The sequence below is a fragment of the Xiphophorus couchianus genome, chromosome 4, assembly GCF_001444195.1.
Source record: "Xiphophorus couchianus chromosome 4, X_couchianus-1.0, whole genome shotgun sequence".
NCBI classification, from domain to species: Eukaryota; Metazoa; Chordata; class Actinopteri; order Cyprinodontiformes; family Poeciliidae; genus Xiphophorus; species Xiphophorus couchianus.
This window is the reverse complement of record NC_040231.1, coordinates 20,287,714-20,304,896: the sequence shown is the minus strand read 5'-3', so window position 1 is coordinate 20,304,896 and position 17,183 is coordinate 20,287,714. Positions and strand designations below refer to the sequence as shown.

The 17,183-nt window shown below is 42.9% G+C and overlaps 1 protein-coding gene across 9 annotated transcripts; it reads right to left on the bottom strand.

Moving 5' to 3' along the window:
- Positions 1 to 1,453: 1,453 nt before the first annotated feature.
- On the bottom strand, positions 1,454 to 15,625 carry bdnf (brain-derived neurotrophic factor). Of its 9 annotated transcripts, none has more exons than XM_028014414.1 (4): positions 15,362 to 15,623; positions 13,732 to 13,850; positions 13,372 to 13,529; positions 1,454 to 2,504 (listed from the first exon to the last, which is right to left on the bottom strand). In XM_028014414.1, the coding sequence occupies exon 4, from the start codon at positions 2,481 to 2,483 to the stop codon at positions 1,674 to 1,676; it is 810 nt and encodes a 269-aa protein (XP_027870215.1). In that variant the 5' UTR covers positions 2,484 to 2,504; positions 13,372 to 13,529; positions 13,732 to 13,850; positions 15,362 to 15,623; the 3' UTR covers positions 1,454 to 1,673. The 9 variants fall into 9 exon arrangements, with proteins under 9 accessions (XP_027870215.1, XP_027870214.1, XP_027870216.1 ...); XM_028014413.1 differs by lacking the exon at positions 15,362 to 15,623 and adding an exon at positions 14,620 to 15,221; XM_028014415.1 differs by lacking the exon at positions 15,362 to 15,623 and adding an exon at positions 14,373 to 14,389.
- Between the last annotated feature and the right edge of the window lie 1,558 nt (positions 15,626 to 17,183).

Here is a 17,183-nt window from a genome sequence, read left to right as displayed (position 1 = left end):
TTTCCCATCAGCAACACTTACCTTTCAGTTAAAAAGAATATATTAAGTGATTGGGATCTGGAGGTTCTTGATGATAATGAATAAAAACATGCTCTTTCCAAAATGTCTCACGCAGAGGATAAATACAGTCTACTTCTGTTCCAGTAAAAACCTTAAGCTGTGGCGTTTAAACTTGACATGTAATGCTGTGAAGTGTTTCTGCTGGAGGGAATGTATCAGTCGTCTCCCAGATGTCAATGATGGTTTTTCCTTCTGCTCACAGTGAATGTGAGAGCTGGGTAAGGTCAGCAACAACTGCTCTATTGAAAATGATTCAAACATGGGATTACCTTGAACTCAGAAGAAAATCTTGGGTGTATATTTATAATGTACACAAACATATGGGTGGCTGAATCCATCACTGTCGACCTCAGACATGCCCGATGTGTACTCAAACACTTCTTCTACTAGTCTGCACTTGAAACTGCAGGCATGTTTTTCCTGATGTTTCTCATTCGCAAGTTGAGTGATCCATGGAAAAAGAGTACATTAAAATATATCAAATGAAATTTCATTTAAGTTGCTTTACTGTGTTGGAAGAGAGCGTTTGCTCCGTTTGTCACCAAAGACTGTTTTACTTTTTTTTTAAACTTTTGTTTTACTGTTTGACTGTGTTACTATCTTACTTTCCCTATTATTCCATGATTGTCTTCCTGCAGCTGGAACAAAAAAAAATCCCTCTGAAGTAGCTTTGCAGGTAGTCATAAAATGTGTTGTTTTTGTCAAAAACATGCCTTTTTTGTGTAACATACACAAAAAAGGTGTTCGCAAATTAATCTACCTAAAGATGCATTGTTGAAACTGTATCGACATTGATTGTGTTTTTTCAGTTGCCTATAGTCATTTTTATTTCTTCAAATATTTCAGTTTAATATTGCAAACAACTTCACAACATACAAAAATGAATATTAACCCAGAAACATGTCAATGAATAGATTTCTTATATTATATATATATATATATATATATATATATATATATATATATATATATATATATATATATGGTCTTTAAATATATCTTTTCCTCTGGTGGGGATAAAAAAATAAACAGCAAAGCTTTGACAACAGCACCTTGACATAGTATGTAATTCCAACATTACCTTGAGAAGTTTAGAACAGTAAACAGATAATTTTACTCGAGAGGAATCTTCTGTTGAATATGTGAGCTGAATGATTTTTTTTTTTTTCTTTTTTGGTCAGCATCATATCCTTTTTTTTTGTGGTTTTTTCTTTGAAAGTGGAGAATTTCTGAATTCACAATTGAAAGCAGCATGCAAGCTTTTGAAGATGGAACTGTCCTCTCCCATTCCTTGCCCGTGTTTTTTTTTCTCCTTCATTTTCTAATTCTTGGCAACGTAAACAGATCACAATGTCTCCTTTAATGTGATATAGTAATTTAAACTGGGCGCAAATGACTGATCAGATTTTTTTTAATTGTTTACAAGGTCATGAATATGTTCAATAAATAGACTGTAGTATCACTTTACTGTATAAACTTCATCTTTTTTTACATGCAGTCCATAAAATTTTCATTTGACGGAATAATTTACCCTGTTATGTATATATACAAATAGATATTTTCTCTTTATTCTCTTTTTTAAACTCTTCAATAAAATCTATACATTTTATACACTATCTCCCTCTTTTAATGGTCAATGTGCATACACATGAAGTGTCTATCCTTATAAACCGCCAGCCAATCTTCTTTTTGCTATCCATGGTGAGCGCTCGCACGTAGGACTGGGTTGTCCTGCATTGGGATGTATAATGCCGCTTGTCTATTCCTCTGCAGCCGTCCTTTGTGTACCCCATGGGGTTGCATTTGGTCTCATAAAAGTATTGCTTCAGTTGGCCATTGGGGACAGGGACCTTCTCCATGACGGTTACTGTCTGCCCAGACATGTCTATCGCCGTCTTTTTATCCACAGCTGTCACCCACTGGCTAATACTGTCACACACACTGAGCTCTCCACGCCGCGAGGGGTCGGAGTGCCGCCGCACCCTCATGGACATGTTTGCAGCATCCAGATAGTTTTTGTATTCCTCCAGGAGAAAGAGCAACGGCGGCTCCAAAGGCACTTGGTTGCTGATCATCACCCGCGAGTTGTACAGATCGACATCATTGGCCTCTGCGGTGGCCACGGGCGACGGGCCCCCACCTCCCTGGCTCTTGTCGGCCCCCTGTCCCAGCTGCGCCGCCTCACCCTCCACTTCCAGCAGCTCCTCTATCACCTGCTCGAACGTGTCTGTGAGCGAGGGGAGTTCCTCGCGCTGGCCCGGCCCGCCGCCACTCTGTGGAGTCCCATGGCCTCGGGGGGCCGTCGCAGCAGCGCCCAGGTAGCCTTCCGTCCAATGGCCCCGCATGCCCGGGGCGTCTCTCAGGGGCGCAGCTCTCATGCAACTGAAGTATGAAATAACCATAGTAAGGAACAGGATGGTCATCACTCTTCTAACCTGGTGGAACTGGAGGGAGAACAGAAAGAGGGAAGAGAACAAGGTGGTTAGTGAAAGAGTATTTCTACCAAAGCTAGCCTCTTCTTGATCATTAATGCATCACGTAATCCTTTTTTAACACCCGCAACTCTTTGTTTGGGTGCCAAAAACAGGGAGCTTTAGAAATACCACAACATGTTTTTATCAAACTGATAATGGCACCATGTCATCAGTGCTTTCAAACTGTTTGCAAACTGTAAATCTATGTGAGGTCTGGCTTAGATTTCAATTTGTTGGCAGCAAACGCACCAAAGCTGTGCTGAGCATCAGAGAGATGAGAGCGAGAGAGAGAGACTGCTTATTACTAAAGATAAGAGTGCACAAATAGATGCTTGAAACATCCTAACAGGCTTGCTATTATTTATGAAGGGGTGTGTTACAGGGTACAGTGAGGAATGTGCAGGCATGTGTGGTTTTATAATGGCCTCAGCTATCATTCACCCTTCCTGTATCGGTAACTGTCTTGTTTTAAAAGCTCACACTGTGTGTATCTTTTTTAGCCTCGTTCTGGTAGTTGGAGTGGTTGTTTAAAGCCCAACAAACAAGAATTCCCCAGCATCAACATCTCAGGAACCTCTCACATGTCCAGCATCTACTGACAGACTGAGAAGAGCGGCAAATATTGTGTTTATTTCAGCTTTGGCAAACATTGCCGCTGCACTGCTACACTGTTTGCACTACAAACTGGTCTACACAGCAAGACCAGTCTGACACCAAACCTTGTGGCCATGAATGAGGAACTTGAGGTCTGTTTTTAAGAGGCCTAGATCCAACAGAGACAGATTCACATATAGCAGAGGTCTCAGACTCTAGGCTTCAAGGGATACTGTCCTGCAACTTCTGTTGCAATCCACCTGAACCAAATAATTAGGTCATTAGCAACCCTCCGCAGAACATGGCTGCTTACGGAAAGACCTGGGAGACATTGAAAAATTGCTGGAGACCAGCTCTGGAGGGCTGGAATTTGAGAGCCCTGCTGTATACCAACCTTCCCAAAGAGTCACAACGTAACCATTGTGCCACAACAGGGAGCCAGATGAAGAGAAAATGCTGAATACACATCCATAATTATTGAACTGCCTGAGAGGGTTTGCATCCCTTACCTCCAAGAAGCTCTAAGACTCACAGCGGATCAATGAGCTGGTGAACATCCGACAGCCGGAGACATTAAAGAAATCATAAAGATTTTTGAAAAAATAAAAAATCTAGATCTTTTTTTCCACTGGGACTCATTTAAAAATAGCCTGGCTGATGCTTTGACTGCACTCCGCATGTCCCAAACCTGACACGGCCAAAACAAGGTGAGCAAGCACACTCCCTGTATCCACTAAGGATGGACACAAGACCTTTCCAGTAGGAAGAAGAAAAAACACATCCCAACCTTAAAAGCATTTGTTTCTTTCTTAATTGGTATCTGGGGCTGTGGCTGCAATTAACCGACACCACGGTGAGTGCCATAGAGATATCGCTGCTAAAAATATACGTGCAGGGAGTCTCACAGTCTCTATTCAGAATATCACATCCTTCTTCTTAATGAGCCACTCATTCCCTGAGCTCAGTGACGTGCTCTTCCAGAGTGTATGAGTGTGTGAGATAGAGGGAGGGCATGGGGAGGGGCTGGCTTTTGTGGGTGTGTGTGTGTGTAAGGATGGGGGTATTTTTTTTTATCTTCGCAACTAAAACAACAATGGGGGCAAAGGCCATGGATAAAGAGCTAATTATCAAATTATCACTGCGGATTGATAATAAGTCCCACTGGTCATTTAAGCCAATATTCCGGTTCACATGTCGAGGGTTTTCAGTGGAGATTTCCCAGCACAGAGAATCATGTAGGTTTACGGGATCGAGGCCAGTCACGAGCTTTATGTGTAGGATGCATTTAGGCTGATATTATTATCAGCATTGCGCTCGAGTGGTTCCACTTCCACATGAGGGGAAATGATGGCAGAAAGCAGGGGCTGATTACTGTCAGGCGTCAAACTTCATGCTGGAAATGGTGCAGACGAGGAGTGCTGCATCTTCCGTAAGAGACCACAGGGGTGATGTTGCAGTAGCAGGGGCGGGTGGGGTAGGGTAGGGTAGGGTGGTGGAGAGAGTGCCAGCGTCATTTCGCAGCATAACAACCGCGGATGACGTCTCTTCCAGGTCTCCATAGGGGAGAGAATGGAGGGGAGGAGGTTGCTATTGCCTGCCTTTCCCCTGGGTATCCTCACACCGGGAACAACAGATGATTTTATTTCTATCTCTGTGATTTCCTGTTTCCATCAGGACAATCAATATGGCTTACGCTCTCAATCAACATCCTGTTAAAGCGTGATAAAGCCAATGAATCATTTAATTGCTGTGGGACCAGTGGAGAATCTGCACCTTGTATCTGCAAAAGAGGCTAAATGTGACAAATACAATAATTCAGTGTTAACACGATGAGGATGAGTAACACAGCTAGACGGGAATTAAAAACAGGGCCGTTAGATGGCAGCTCCCTGAGTAAAAAACACCCTCCTCCAACACAGACTGATTAAAACACCATTTTAAAATGAAAGTTCAGGTACGCACACAGTGCAGTGAAGTTTCACCTAAAGGCTCTGGCCATCTAAATATGAGTACTGAGCTAATAATTTAGAGCAAAGGGGAAATAAAGACAGACAATAACTGCTGTTTAAACACGCCTTTATCTATGACACCACACCCCGAACAATGGAAGCAGGTGAGTGTTTGGCTTTGACATCTCCAGATGACCACCTGTTTATCCACTCAGAGAGAGATAGAGAGAGAGAACGCGACTGTATGGCAGGGATGTGTAACTTACCCTCGCCTTCATTCTCCGTGCCAGGTGGGGATTAAAGTGATAAATGCCTCCTTTGACAGTCGCTGAAAAGTTTCTCCAAAGCATGAAAGGACTAGTAAAGGCCAGTATTACTGCACATTCAGTAACGTTCCCTCGTGTCAGCACACTTTATGGCTTCACCCCTGCTAACTGCATGCAGGATACCTTAAAAGCCATTACAAAGCAACATAAACAGCAGCAGTGGAGATGAAAGGACGAAGTGTGCTCTGCGTATTTCAATAGAAATGTGTGCAGCGTTGACTCTTTGCCTCCCACCACACTTCCCTCATGGGCATACATCTTTCTTTAATTCCTCCAGAACTGTGGCGGGCAAAACTATTAATTCAGAAGCACATTTTTTTCATACTCAACATGCACAGCCCCATGGTTCCAAATCCTTCAAGTTTTCTGGAAGAAAACTGCAAATATTATCACCCAAGAAGCCCCTTATGTGCCACAATGCAGCACTTAAAAAGGCATTCAGACTTAATTGAGTTGTCTGCAGTAATGGCTGACACATGTGGAAGCTTGCTTTTCCTGAGCTCTGTTTTCAATCCAATGCAAGCTTTGGAGCACTTTTGGTAATAGATGAGCATTGCCATAGATCATACCTGCCTCCTGTCACAGAAACGGAGAGGAATCCAAACACACACTGAGTGATTTATGCTACCCAAATTATTCGCCTCCTCTACCCCACTCTTTTTATCCTCTGATTTTTAAGCTGACTCTCACATTAAGTGATTGATCCTAATGCACATAGCTTCCTGTGAAGATTTATGATAAACAACAACAACAAAAAAAAAACAATCTATAATTCATTTTAACCCCTGGACAGTGAAACCCAACCACTGAGACAAGACCAAGAGGCCTTTAGATTGGAATGAAGATGGCTGCAATTCTCATATTCTTACACTAGATGGCGTGTGAGACCGTGAAATAATCAGCGCTTCAGCTCTTGCGCCTCATGTCTTACCTTCCCACAGATATAGATATAGATAGATAGATAGATAGATAGATAGATAGATAGATAGATAGATACTTTCAGCTTTATTCTTGCAGTCTCCAGTTGCAATTTATTTTTCCCGCTATGCTGTCACCAACGTGGCCAGTTGTTTTCCAACACTTCTTTGGATCTCTTTGTTGTTTATGTCGTGAAGTTACTTAGTACCACCACACCACACTGAAGCCAACAGTTTAAGTTGGCCGCAGCAGGGCGTTTTGGGTCTCGGGTGTCCTATAAAGTCTTAATGAGTCCATCAACATTTTTTTATTTTTTTTCCCTCCCCTTCTTGTTTTCCCCTTTACAGAAACAACAACATAAGACCGCTGCAAATGATTCATTTCAGACCACGGCGGAGGAGGGTATTCATAATGAGCGGAAACAGATAAATACAGACTTTCTTGAGCTGTTTAAAAGTATTAAACCGCAGTAAAATGCGAAAACTTGGCGGGTTTCACGCACACGCAGTTTAGTACAATAGTCTGCTTTATTAATGGAATGAAATTGCTGGGCTTTTTTTTGCATGAGATTACATCTCCTGAGCCTGTGCTCTCCGCTGGAAACCCAATCAACATAATAAGTGCGTTTTTTATTAATGAACGGCAGGGTAAGGTTACACATATCCCTTCTCGGGCCGCGGCGCTGTCTGTTCGCAGGATAACTGGACATGATCGAGCTACTTTTAGAGCCCCCCTCCCTTCCCCATCTCACCTCACATACACGCATATACTGTCTGCCCCCCTTTTTGCTTTTATCTCAGGAGGAATAAAACACATTCAAAGTGGTTCAAACTCATTCTGGTAAGGCAAAACAAAAAGAAAAAGAAAACAAAACCCTCAGCCTACCTTTTACTGCCCAGTCGTAAAACAGACCATTCAACAGGATTGTGGTGTCATCTGGGATGTTTTGGACAACTCCCTCAGTAAATTTACTTCAGAGGTGTTTTCCTCTCTGCAACTCTCCCGACAGGGCAAAAAAAAAAAAAACGAGAGAAGAAGCTTCGGGATATCTCTTCAGCTTTGGAGCAAATAGATTAAATTATTGATGGTGGAAATTGCACGACTGAGGTAACGCACTCCCATGGCTGCGCGGCTCGTTCGCGGAGATCGTCTGAAAGTGAAGTCGTCGCATGCCGAAGACGCAGCAGAGGCAGCGGCGGCAGCTGCAGCAGCAACGGGGATGAGGAGACCTCTGGAGCTGAAATGAGGAGCCTCTTTGAAACTACTGTAACTTTACTACACAATGACGCTGCAACATGTGACCTGCCGCTGGCTGACTGGTCGCCGCAGAACTGCTGTCTAAACAGCCCACAGCCGAAGCTGTTAATGCGCTTCCAGCGTGCATTACGCGCTTTTGTTTGTCCTCAAACCGTGCAGCCTGCGTCCACGCCATAATGTCTGGGTAGATTACAAAGCAACACCGAAGCCTCTCCTCTTCCGTATTTTTTTTCTTGTTCGGTTTTTTTAGGCAGTCTATGGAGGAGGCATAGTTTTCTGGGGGGTTTGCGTAACAGCGCGTCTCCACCAAAGTCGTGATACACTGCGTGCCATTTAAAGATGCCCTATTTGAGTAAAATTAGACATCCAGATGGTTAAAATAAGCATTTTATGTTGGCATCTGCACAAAGTGAGAGGACTGGGTGAAGAGTTAGACTATTTCTTAATGGTTTGGGACGTTTTTATGCCACCTTAACCAACGAACGTTTCTCAGAACTCTCAATAGTGTTCCCATAAGTCTTTCTCATTATCCTGCTACATTAAAATATGAAAACCACACAGTAAATTCGTCTTTTTTTGGTCTTTAGGAGAGCAATATCTCAAAGAAACTCTGGCTGGTGGTCTTCAGCAGCCAGAGTAGGTTATTCTAACCAAATGTAACCTAAACAAAGCTTCAGAACAACTCTGGTTCCTTAATACTTTCCCACATATGAAACAAACTGGGAACAATTCACCTCCTTCATCAACTGGATTCACATGAAGATGTCAGTGGAGGCCTGGCCTTTCAATGGTGGTGATGAACACTTGGAAATTCCACCTCAGATGAACACGAGAGAGAGAGAGCATACTGGAGGGATAGGTAGTTATCCCCCTGGCTTGGCCCCAGTCTAGTGCAAAGATTAATTGTGATGTGTTTTGCTGTATTGCCATCTTCATTTTTCCCTGCATGGAGCTCTTGTTTGGCATGCGGCAGTATGGGAGTGGATGCTCACACCTGCTTAATGAGTCACTCCCACCTCCAACACACCCGGGGACATGCCAGGATAGATATAGCCCTCCCCGAAGGCACACAGGAGGTGAGGGCAAACTCTGGATGACAAAGAGTTGCATCAGCAATCACTGAGCGACATGACTCCAAAGAGGATTTTGCAGAAAAGAGAAAAATGCACTCCGCACAAGGGGGCTGTTCCAAACAAGTAATTCATAAATAACTCACTTGGCATCTCATTAGAGGAGCAAAAACAACAACATGGTCTCTGTTACATTTTTTTGCAACTACAGCACTACTGAAGGTGGTTCATCATGAGAAGGTTCAGTCTGGGATTTCTGAATGAAAATAAGGAAACAATAAGCTTCTTTTTCACTGATCACATACAAATCTATAATAAGAAAACCAACTAGATTATTTTACTTGATATGAGATGTTGGACTTCTTGAGATACAGACTCTCTTAACACTCCGTTTTTTGAATGACATCTTCTGTCTTTGAAGGTCTTAGGAGCTGGATTCTGACTTCATACGATGCAGAAAAAGAACCTATCACAAGAGCTGACAACGCCACACGCCTGTACAACCTTTCAAGGCTCCTCTTGCCAATGGCAGCTTGAAGCTGACAGGTCCACGCAACCAAAAGCTCCACTTAACAAGTAGAATTATGCCTCCTTGTGCAAGGGGGGAAAGAGCCGTGTTACACAGGCGAAATGACATTTTGTGAAATGTCATTTTCGCTCAGGATAAAGGGAGGCGGCGAGGGTATTTTGATCAAAGTGGAATTGCATTCCTGCTCAAGGAGCAAACACGTCAACTAGGGAAACATTTTGTAAGATGCCGAGTGACGTCAAACGAGTTGAGAGCCGAAGCTGGAGAAGACTTTGAGGGAGCTTGACAAACCCAGTCAACTGGGTCCTTTAAATGGATGCTGAAGTCAGGAGCTAATGTCATCCCTCCTGTGATGACAATAACCTTTAATGTAATCATGAGGCAGCCACAGCAGACTAGTTTTCTAAGCCTCAGATATACCCCACCTCAGAAACACACACACACACACGCACACACACACCATCATGCAGGGGATACATTACTTCTATCCTGTTAAGTCCTGTCTGTCCCTTCTCTATGCCCAACAAGGTTTCTATGAATGAAAACTCACAAATCGTACCATACTAGTAACTTGGAAGTGTTGAAGTGTCTGTTATGAGCACAAATATGGTTTGTTATTCAAACCTGCTGGTAAATCAAGGATGTGTTGCAATTTGAACTTGTCTGCCTTGCTTCCTTTTTTAGGGTTTTAAATGAATCTGAATAAACTTTCATACATTTATGTTTTGCAGGAGTTGCTTGAATCCAGTGCTGCATGATCACCTGCTGGGAGACACACGTGAATGGTTTACTGGCATCATGCAGGTCTCTCTCTCTCCCCCCAACACCCTCCTCCCCTCTCTCTCTTTCTCCTTCTCTCTCACACACACCCACACACACGGGCATACACACCACATCGTGAATCCTTGTTGTCCCGCAGTGTTCCGGAGCTAAATATCTTAACTAATACTCCACTGTGTATTAATAACTAATAGTGTATTTTAATTTTCTTTCTTTTTTTTTTCTCGACGTGAAAGCCACAATCACGCCACTAAATGACGATAATTAAAGATGCAAAATAAGGTGCAGAGCTTTGCCTCCCTGCCAGAACTTGTTTGAGCAAGTCTGTTAATTGGACGGAGGTGCTGGTGATGATGAAGATGATGGTGCCGTGACTAAAGCAGAAGCACCGCGGTGGCGGCGCGGCGGCGCGGCGGGCGGTGCTTCCTACATTTCCATAACGATGAAGATGATTAATTTTAGCTCTAAATATATCGTGACGTCCGCTAAGCCGTGAGCTGAGATTTCCGCCCAAAATAATCAATATCCTATTTATTATTTGCATGAGACATCAGCCCGGATTAAAGGACTGGCATTTCATGAATGAAAACGTTGCGGCAACGTGGGCAGTCACGTTCCAGGTTCGATCAAAATGTGAGAATCACATCTAAATTGAAATCAACATTTTGCGGCGACTTGATCACAAAACAAGGCCCATATTTGCATTAACATATAAAAAAAAAAAATAAGATGGAAAAACATTACCTTAAAAAAAAGAATTTAACATAGGTATCAACATTTTTCTTTGCGCGCATTTCTATGTAGGCCTACCGAGAATTTTTATTCTGATTTATTCTCTCTTTTTTAATTTTTTGCAATGAAACCTACCATCAGGTTTGTTATTGACACCCACCCCAACTCTGCAGAGCTGAGAGTGCACAGAGAGAGAGAGAGAGAGAGAGAGAGAAAGAGAGATAGAGAGAGAGAGAGAGGGGAGATTCTCGGTAAAGATAACACACGCGGAGACGCACGCACACAGGCGCGAGCGCAAGCGGGAGCACGCCCGCACACAAGCGCACGCAGCCCCATTTATGGACTGATCCGCTGACGTACATTGCAGAAAAGTGCTATAAAAAAACCTTCATACATACAAAGTGTGTCGTGCCACCCCACAGACCCCTCCTTACCCGCCTCCGCTCATCCCTCCTCCTCCACCCAACACGCCCACGCCCACACCATAATCCCACGTCTCAGTTGAAATAGGAGGGGGGAGAAAAATTAAAATAAAAATACTGCTACATGACTGGGAAATATGTTGAGGAAATATTAGATTTAAAAACAAGGCCGAGAAACCCGATGCAATGTTAATATTAATAAAACGAGATGCACGGTGAATAAAAACAAAACAAAAAAAAAGGCCGAAGATTTATTTAAAGTGCCACAGTTTTAAGACTTGATTTTGTTGTAATCCGATCTTGATTAAACGAGTGCCTTTATGAGTGTCGGGCAGCCTCGTAAGTAATATGATCTATTTTTGGTTTCCGTCTCTAAAAGGCGTCAGTGTGCAGAAACCGATCTGCTCGCGTTAATTGCATTGCTGGGTAAAAAAGAAATGGAAAGAAAAGGAAAGGAAAGAAAAAAAATATACCGAGAACGCCGACGGAAAAGACCCACATTTTAAATGCAATTAGGAATTTACTGGACGCGGTCATATTTATATGAAGACGCATCCTGGAACGAGGAGTCTTGATTAAAACAGGACTACCGTAGGGCGTTAGAAGGAGATGATGGTGGGAGGGGGGTTCTCCTCCTCTTTCTGTTGTTTTTGCCATGCAATTGCTTCGTCTTGGATCATAAATCTTAAATCTTTGACCAAATGAAAAAAAGAAAGAAAGAAAGAAAGAAAAAAAAGATGACTGAGAAAGAGACAGGGAGCGAGAAAGAGGGAGAGATGTGAAGAGTGGTAGTGGAGGGAGGGCGGGGGGGCGGGGGGCGGGGGGGGGAATAGGCAATATCCACAGATTCTGTGCAAGACGATTTTTAAGGCTACAAGTCGTCCAAGAGGGAGAGAGAAAGAGGAAGGGGGGCTGGGAGGAGGAATAAAAGCCCCGAAGCTTTTTATTTTATTGTTTTTTAAAATGTGCATCTGATTTTTAATAGTCTTGCGAAGTGATTTTCAAAGGAAATAAAAGAGGAAACAAAAGGAAAAGAAAGAAAACGTCCTCTTCCTGAACAATTCCACACCAAGCCGTCTTATCTCTCTGCATCACATTCAGCCATAACATCTGTCAGCGGATCCTCTCTGACCACGCCCATCTTTATTGTAATTTTCACACAGGCAAAGAAATATCAATAACAATAACGCGGCAATTTGCATCTGTGCAGTAAAAAGAGGGAAACCTCGCAGGTAGCGCTCGTGAAAGGCAACGGAGAGTAATTTAATCGTTCATTTCCCCTCATCATTTTATCTCTACATCTCTTCATTTTTCGCCCCCCACCCCCTCCAGCTTCTTTTAATTTTGCGTTTTTAATATCACTCATCGGAGCGAACAGCAGGTCGACACGGGGCTCTGTGCGGACAAAAGAGAGAGGGGGATAGGGTAGCAGGTGAAGTTGAAAAGCACCTTATGAATGAAACCGTGGAGCGGCCGTAGTAAAAACAGAAGTGATTTGATGGCAATGACGGAGGGGGGGGGGAGCGATGGAGGGAAAGGAAGGGGGGCGGGTTACTGGGGGGGTAAAGAGTAGGGCTATTTTTGGTTGATAACAAAATCCAGAGGGTTTGATATGAAGGCAAAACATGAATACGGCAGACCAAAACAACCAAAACATAAGCGCAGAAAGATGTTAGAATGATATGCACCTGCGTCTTGACTCCACTTCGTGCTGGAAGGATCACTGCGGCGTCTTAAATCCCATATTGGGAGCATGATTAGGCACAACGCAACGATTACGCAAATAATGTTGCAGCAGGCGGTGTTCGGGAACTCCAGAAACGCTCCGAAAAGCTCCCTTTCTGCACGAAAAGCAGTCCCAGTTTGAATACATGCACACCACCACCGTTTTTTTTCTTTCTTTTCCTCCACCCCTGCAGGCACCGATCGTTTTTTTTTTTTTGGTTTGTTTGTTTTATTTTTTTTAAAAGAAATGTTCAATTGTAGAGAGAGGAATAAGAAGAGATGATTAATTAATTAATTTGTTTGTTTATTTAGTCACCGGGATCGAGTCTTATTCCGGAGTTATTTCGGTCACTGAATGTCCACAATTACTAACACATCCAAGCCAATGCGAAAGGCTGCATGCTGTAGTTTCCTTTTTCTTTTCTTTTTTTTTTTTTTTAACCGGAGTTTAATTTGACATGAAGCCCGCAAAGACGACAGAAATAATGAAAAAATAGATAAAGACTGACATGAAAACAATGGATTGTGCTCTTACCTTTACAAGGGGCTGACAACCACTATGTGCGTGGTTAGATCTCCGCGACCAAGACTTGCATGTCCCAAAGTTTAACGCAGTGTGGGGGGGCTTATAGGTACAGAGAATGTGCTGTGCAAAAGACTAGACGCCCCTAACATTTCAACTTTGACAGTGCGCTACAAAAAAAAAAAAAAAAAAATACAGTTATGATCTTTGTTATTGTTGTTTTTATTTTAAATAGCAAGCGCTTCTTTCCTTTCTCCCTTGTTTTTCTATTTATTTATCTATTTATTTATTTATTTATTGTGCCTCTCTCTCTCTAAAATCCTGCTTATTTTCCCATTTAGAGACCAAAATGATCCTTGAGAATGAGCTTACCAAAAGTTGAAAAAACAATCCCAGGTTTGGCAAAGGGGGGTTGGGAAAAGAGAGAAAGAGAGTTGGCGTCCACTCGGCGTGTTAGTCCATGCACGACTCCGGTGCCTCTGTCCAACGTGCTGAAAGCATAACACAGCCAGGGTAACTATAAGGGGCCAAGAAAAGACCTATACTTTTGTTTTGAGCGCCCACTTTAAACCGCTTTTCTCTCTTTTTAAAAGAAGAAGAAGAAGAAGAAGAAGAAGAAAACTATGCTGCTTCCCGTTGTCACGTGTATTTTCCCACCCCTTGCCAAACCAGTCCTGTTAATATTTGATCACACATTGGTCGGACATTTCCTTCCAGATTAGAGCACCTATCATGACAAACGCCGGTTCAGTTCAGCGCAAAAAAAAAAAAAAAAAAAAAAAAAAAGCACCACTCTCAGCGCCAAATTACTGACACCAAGCCCCGATCGTTCCCTTCATCACCTTCTGGTATAAGACAAGTGTCACAGGTAAGTGGCACATGTTGCTTATTTATCTCGGCGCACTCAAAAAGAACATACGTGCATGCATTAAACATAAAACCCCATCAGTGCCAACACGCAGCCGAGATCACATCCACACATTGCGCGCAGTCCCAATCTAACATTTCCTTACCCCTTTCTCACTGAACCGGCATATCCTGAGCAGAGAAATGCCACACAGTCTCAGTCACACAAGCTCTGTCAACACCAGCCTCAGCAGACATGGGTTCTCGGTGCTGAGTTTTGTCAAGTAGCCCCCGAGTCCAACCCTTCCAGCAATGCGCTGCCAGACTAAACACCAAGCACGACTATTTACTTATAATCATCCCCTGATCACCACCACCATCATCTGCTGCTGCTGTGTTTCCATTGATACTCACCATTTTTTCCCCCTACGCTGTCCTGGAGATAGAAGTGTCTTAATATCCACTCACTCCAACAGATGCTGGAAGGTAATGTGTCTTGTTTGAAGTCATCATATGAGAACTTCTGCTGTGCTCAGTAGATCGCCCACCACTTCGCTGACTTATGAATCTAATAACCCTTTGCAATATCGGCGTGCTTAAACTCTCTGAGGCAACACCTTGGTGGCTCCACAGTTTAGACAAACAACAACAAGACGCCCGGCTTGTCAGAAAAGCTTGTAGAGATATACGTAACACCCTCGCCCGGACAACGCCATTAGGGGTCTTACGTGATTGAAATGAGCGACGGCGGCACAAGTTTTATGGGGGAGACTGTAGGGGATTCTTTTTTTTTTTTTTTCTTCCCGGGCTGATCGCTCGACGAGTGCCTTTAAAGCTTTAAATCCGCACCGAGGAGCAGTGACGGACATAAAACTTCTGACTTATTCGCCTGTTTGTGTTATAGACTATATCTCCCAGTTTGGCGAAGGGCCACGGGCCTATTACGCATACGCAGTGGACATTTAGATCTTTTCCAGCACGGACAATGCGCAGCGGGGTGGACTTCGCAAAACAAACACACATTTATAGCGCCCCTATGTCTGCGTGTTAAGTTCTTGAGGAACTTGTTGCTGCTCAAAAACAAGTTCCCCTCTTCTCTCCCCCCCACCCCCCTCCACCTTTTACCACCCCACCTCTCTGCCTGTCAGATACTTACACTGACGATTACTGCGGGGAGTGTTGCGTATTTTTTCCCCTTTCCTGCGGACAAATATGAGAAAAATCCAAAAGTTAATCCACGTCCCTCAAGGGGAAAAAAAACCCCCACGACCCAGCAGAGAGGCGACCACTGCCTTTAAAAATCAGGGATGACACTTTTCGATCAGGAATATGTGGAAGTTCAAAGGCGAAATCTGTTTTCAGTAAAATTCCATCAGTTGCGCTGCCAACACTCAGCCATCTGATTGTTATGCAGTGACGAAGCGCTGTGCTTTGCAAGTGAAGCCCCAAATGTACTAAGTAACATGAGTAATAGGTGATATTTGCTTGACTCTTTGTCAGCATCCCAAACTTTGTGGAGTTTGTGCGTGTGTATGAAAAGTGTCATTCTTGCGATATAAATTACTCTTTGGTCACAGTTTATGGAAATCACGCAGCACTGAGTGGCACGATGTGGGAACCTGCATGTGGGTGTTGCTTCTGCCAGGAGACAATGGCACCAAAATGGAAATCTTTGGACTTTCTCCCACGGATCATCAAAGAGCTCCAGGTAACCAGAAATCTCTCAGATGTGTCACACTGGCACCCACTTTTTTTTTTTTTTTTCTAAAGGTGTAGACTGAGAAGTGTCAAGACCTAACTTTACATTATTATTTCACAGTACCTGACTTAACTTGTTTCCACCAGGTTGAGTGACAGAGCCCGCTATACTGCTATTGGCAAATGTAGGTGATTCTGAGCAAAAGCACACATTTGTTTCAATACATTTCTGCCTCAAAGACACAAGATGGCATAATCAGATAAAATTAGCACATTTGTGATCATCTTCCTATTATAGAATATGAAGATTTCTGTCCACCTTGCCTGCAACAAGTGCTGGGCATAAGAATGACACACAGCTTATTATCCTTGAAGTCACTCCTTGTAGGCTTTTCACACAGGGGGGCTGGTGGGGGACTACTCATTAAAAGGCAGAGACGTAAAATAAGAGAGAAGTAACACATTCCAGCTGAGTGTGGACTGCTTTCATCACCTCACACGATAAAATGATAAGGATGTATGTTTCTCGTCACCATCATCTCTGGCTCCTACCATCATCCTACTCTCAGGCCTGTTTGCTTTTTTTTTCTGACGTGGTAACTTGACTTGCTCCTACTTGTGATGTTGTTAGCACTTCTTCTGCTCCCACAGCTTTTTCTTTTTTTTTTTTTTGTAGCAGACTTTGTTACTGACTCATGCTCGTCTCTTCTGCACTATCCATGCCCTCCCCCGCACTCTTCACCATAATGATCATCTTATGGCCAAGCACGAGGTCACAGATCAATCACTTTATCCCCACGGCTGCATATGGCTTGTATGGCATTAGCCTCCAATGGGATGCCAAAATACTTTACCTTTTTTGTTTGCATGTTTGTTTTATCCCAGTTTCAGAACTTTTTAAAAAAAAAATGTTTTAATGTAGAATATTTTGTCAGATAAATACAAAAGCCACTAACAATGTCTTGAAAAAGTATTGGAACCTCTTGAATTTTTTCATATTTTTGCTCCAAATACAGTGTTCATGATCGTCCACCACCAAGTAACACAACATTGTGAAGTGGAAGCAACATGCTACATCAAAAAAAAAAAAAAAAAAAGATCAGAAAACTGTTTGTATATTTTTACTCTGATACCCCTAAATAAAATTCTGTGAAAATATTTGCCTTCACAAGTCACCGAAATAGGAAAGAGAGTTTCTATTTCCCATTAATCTAATCTCAGTAAAATAAAGCTATTCTGTGAAATTTGTGTAAGTGTGCTAACAAAACTGAACTAGCCTA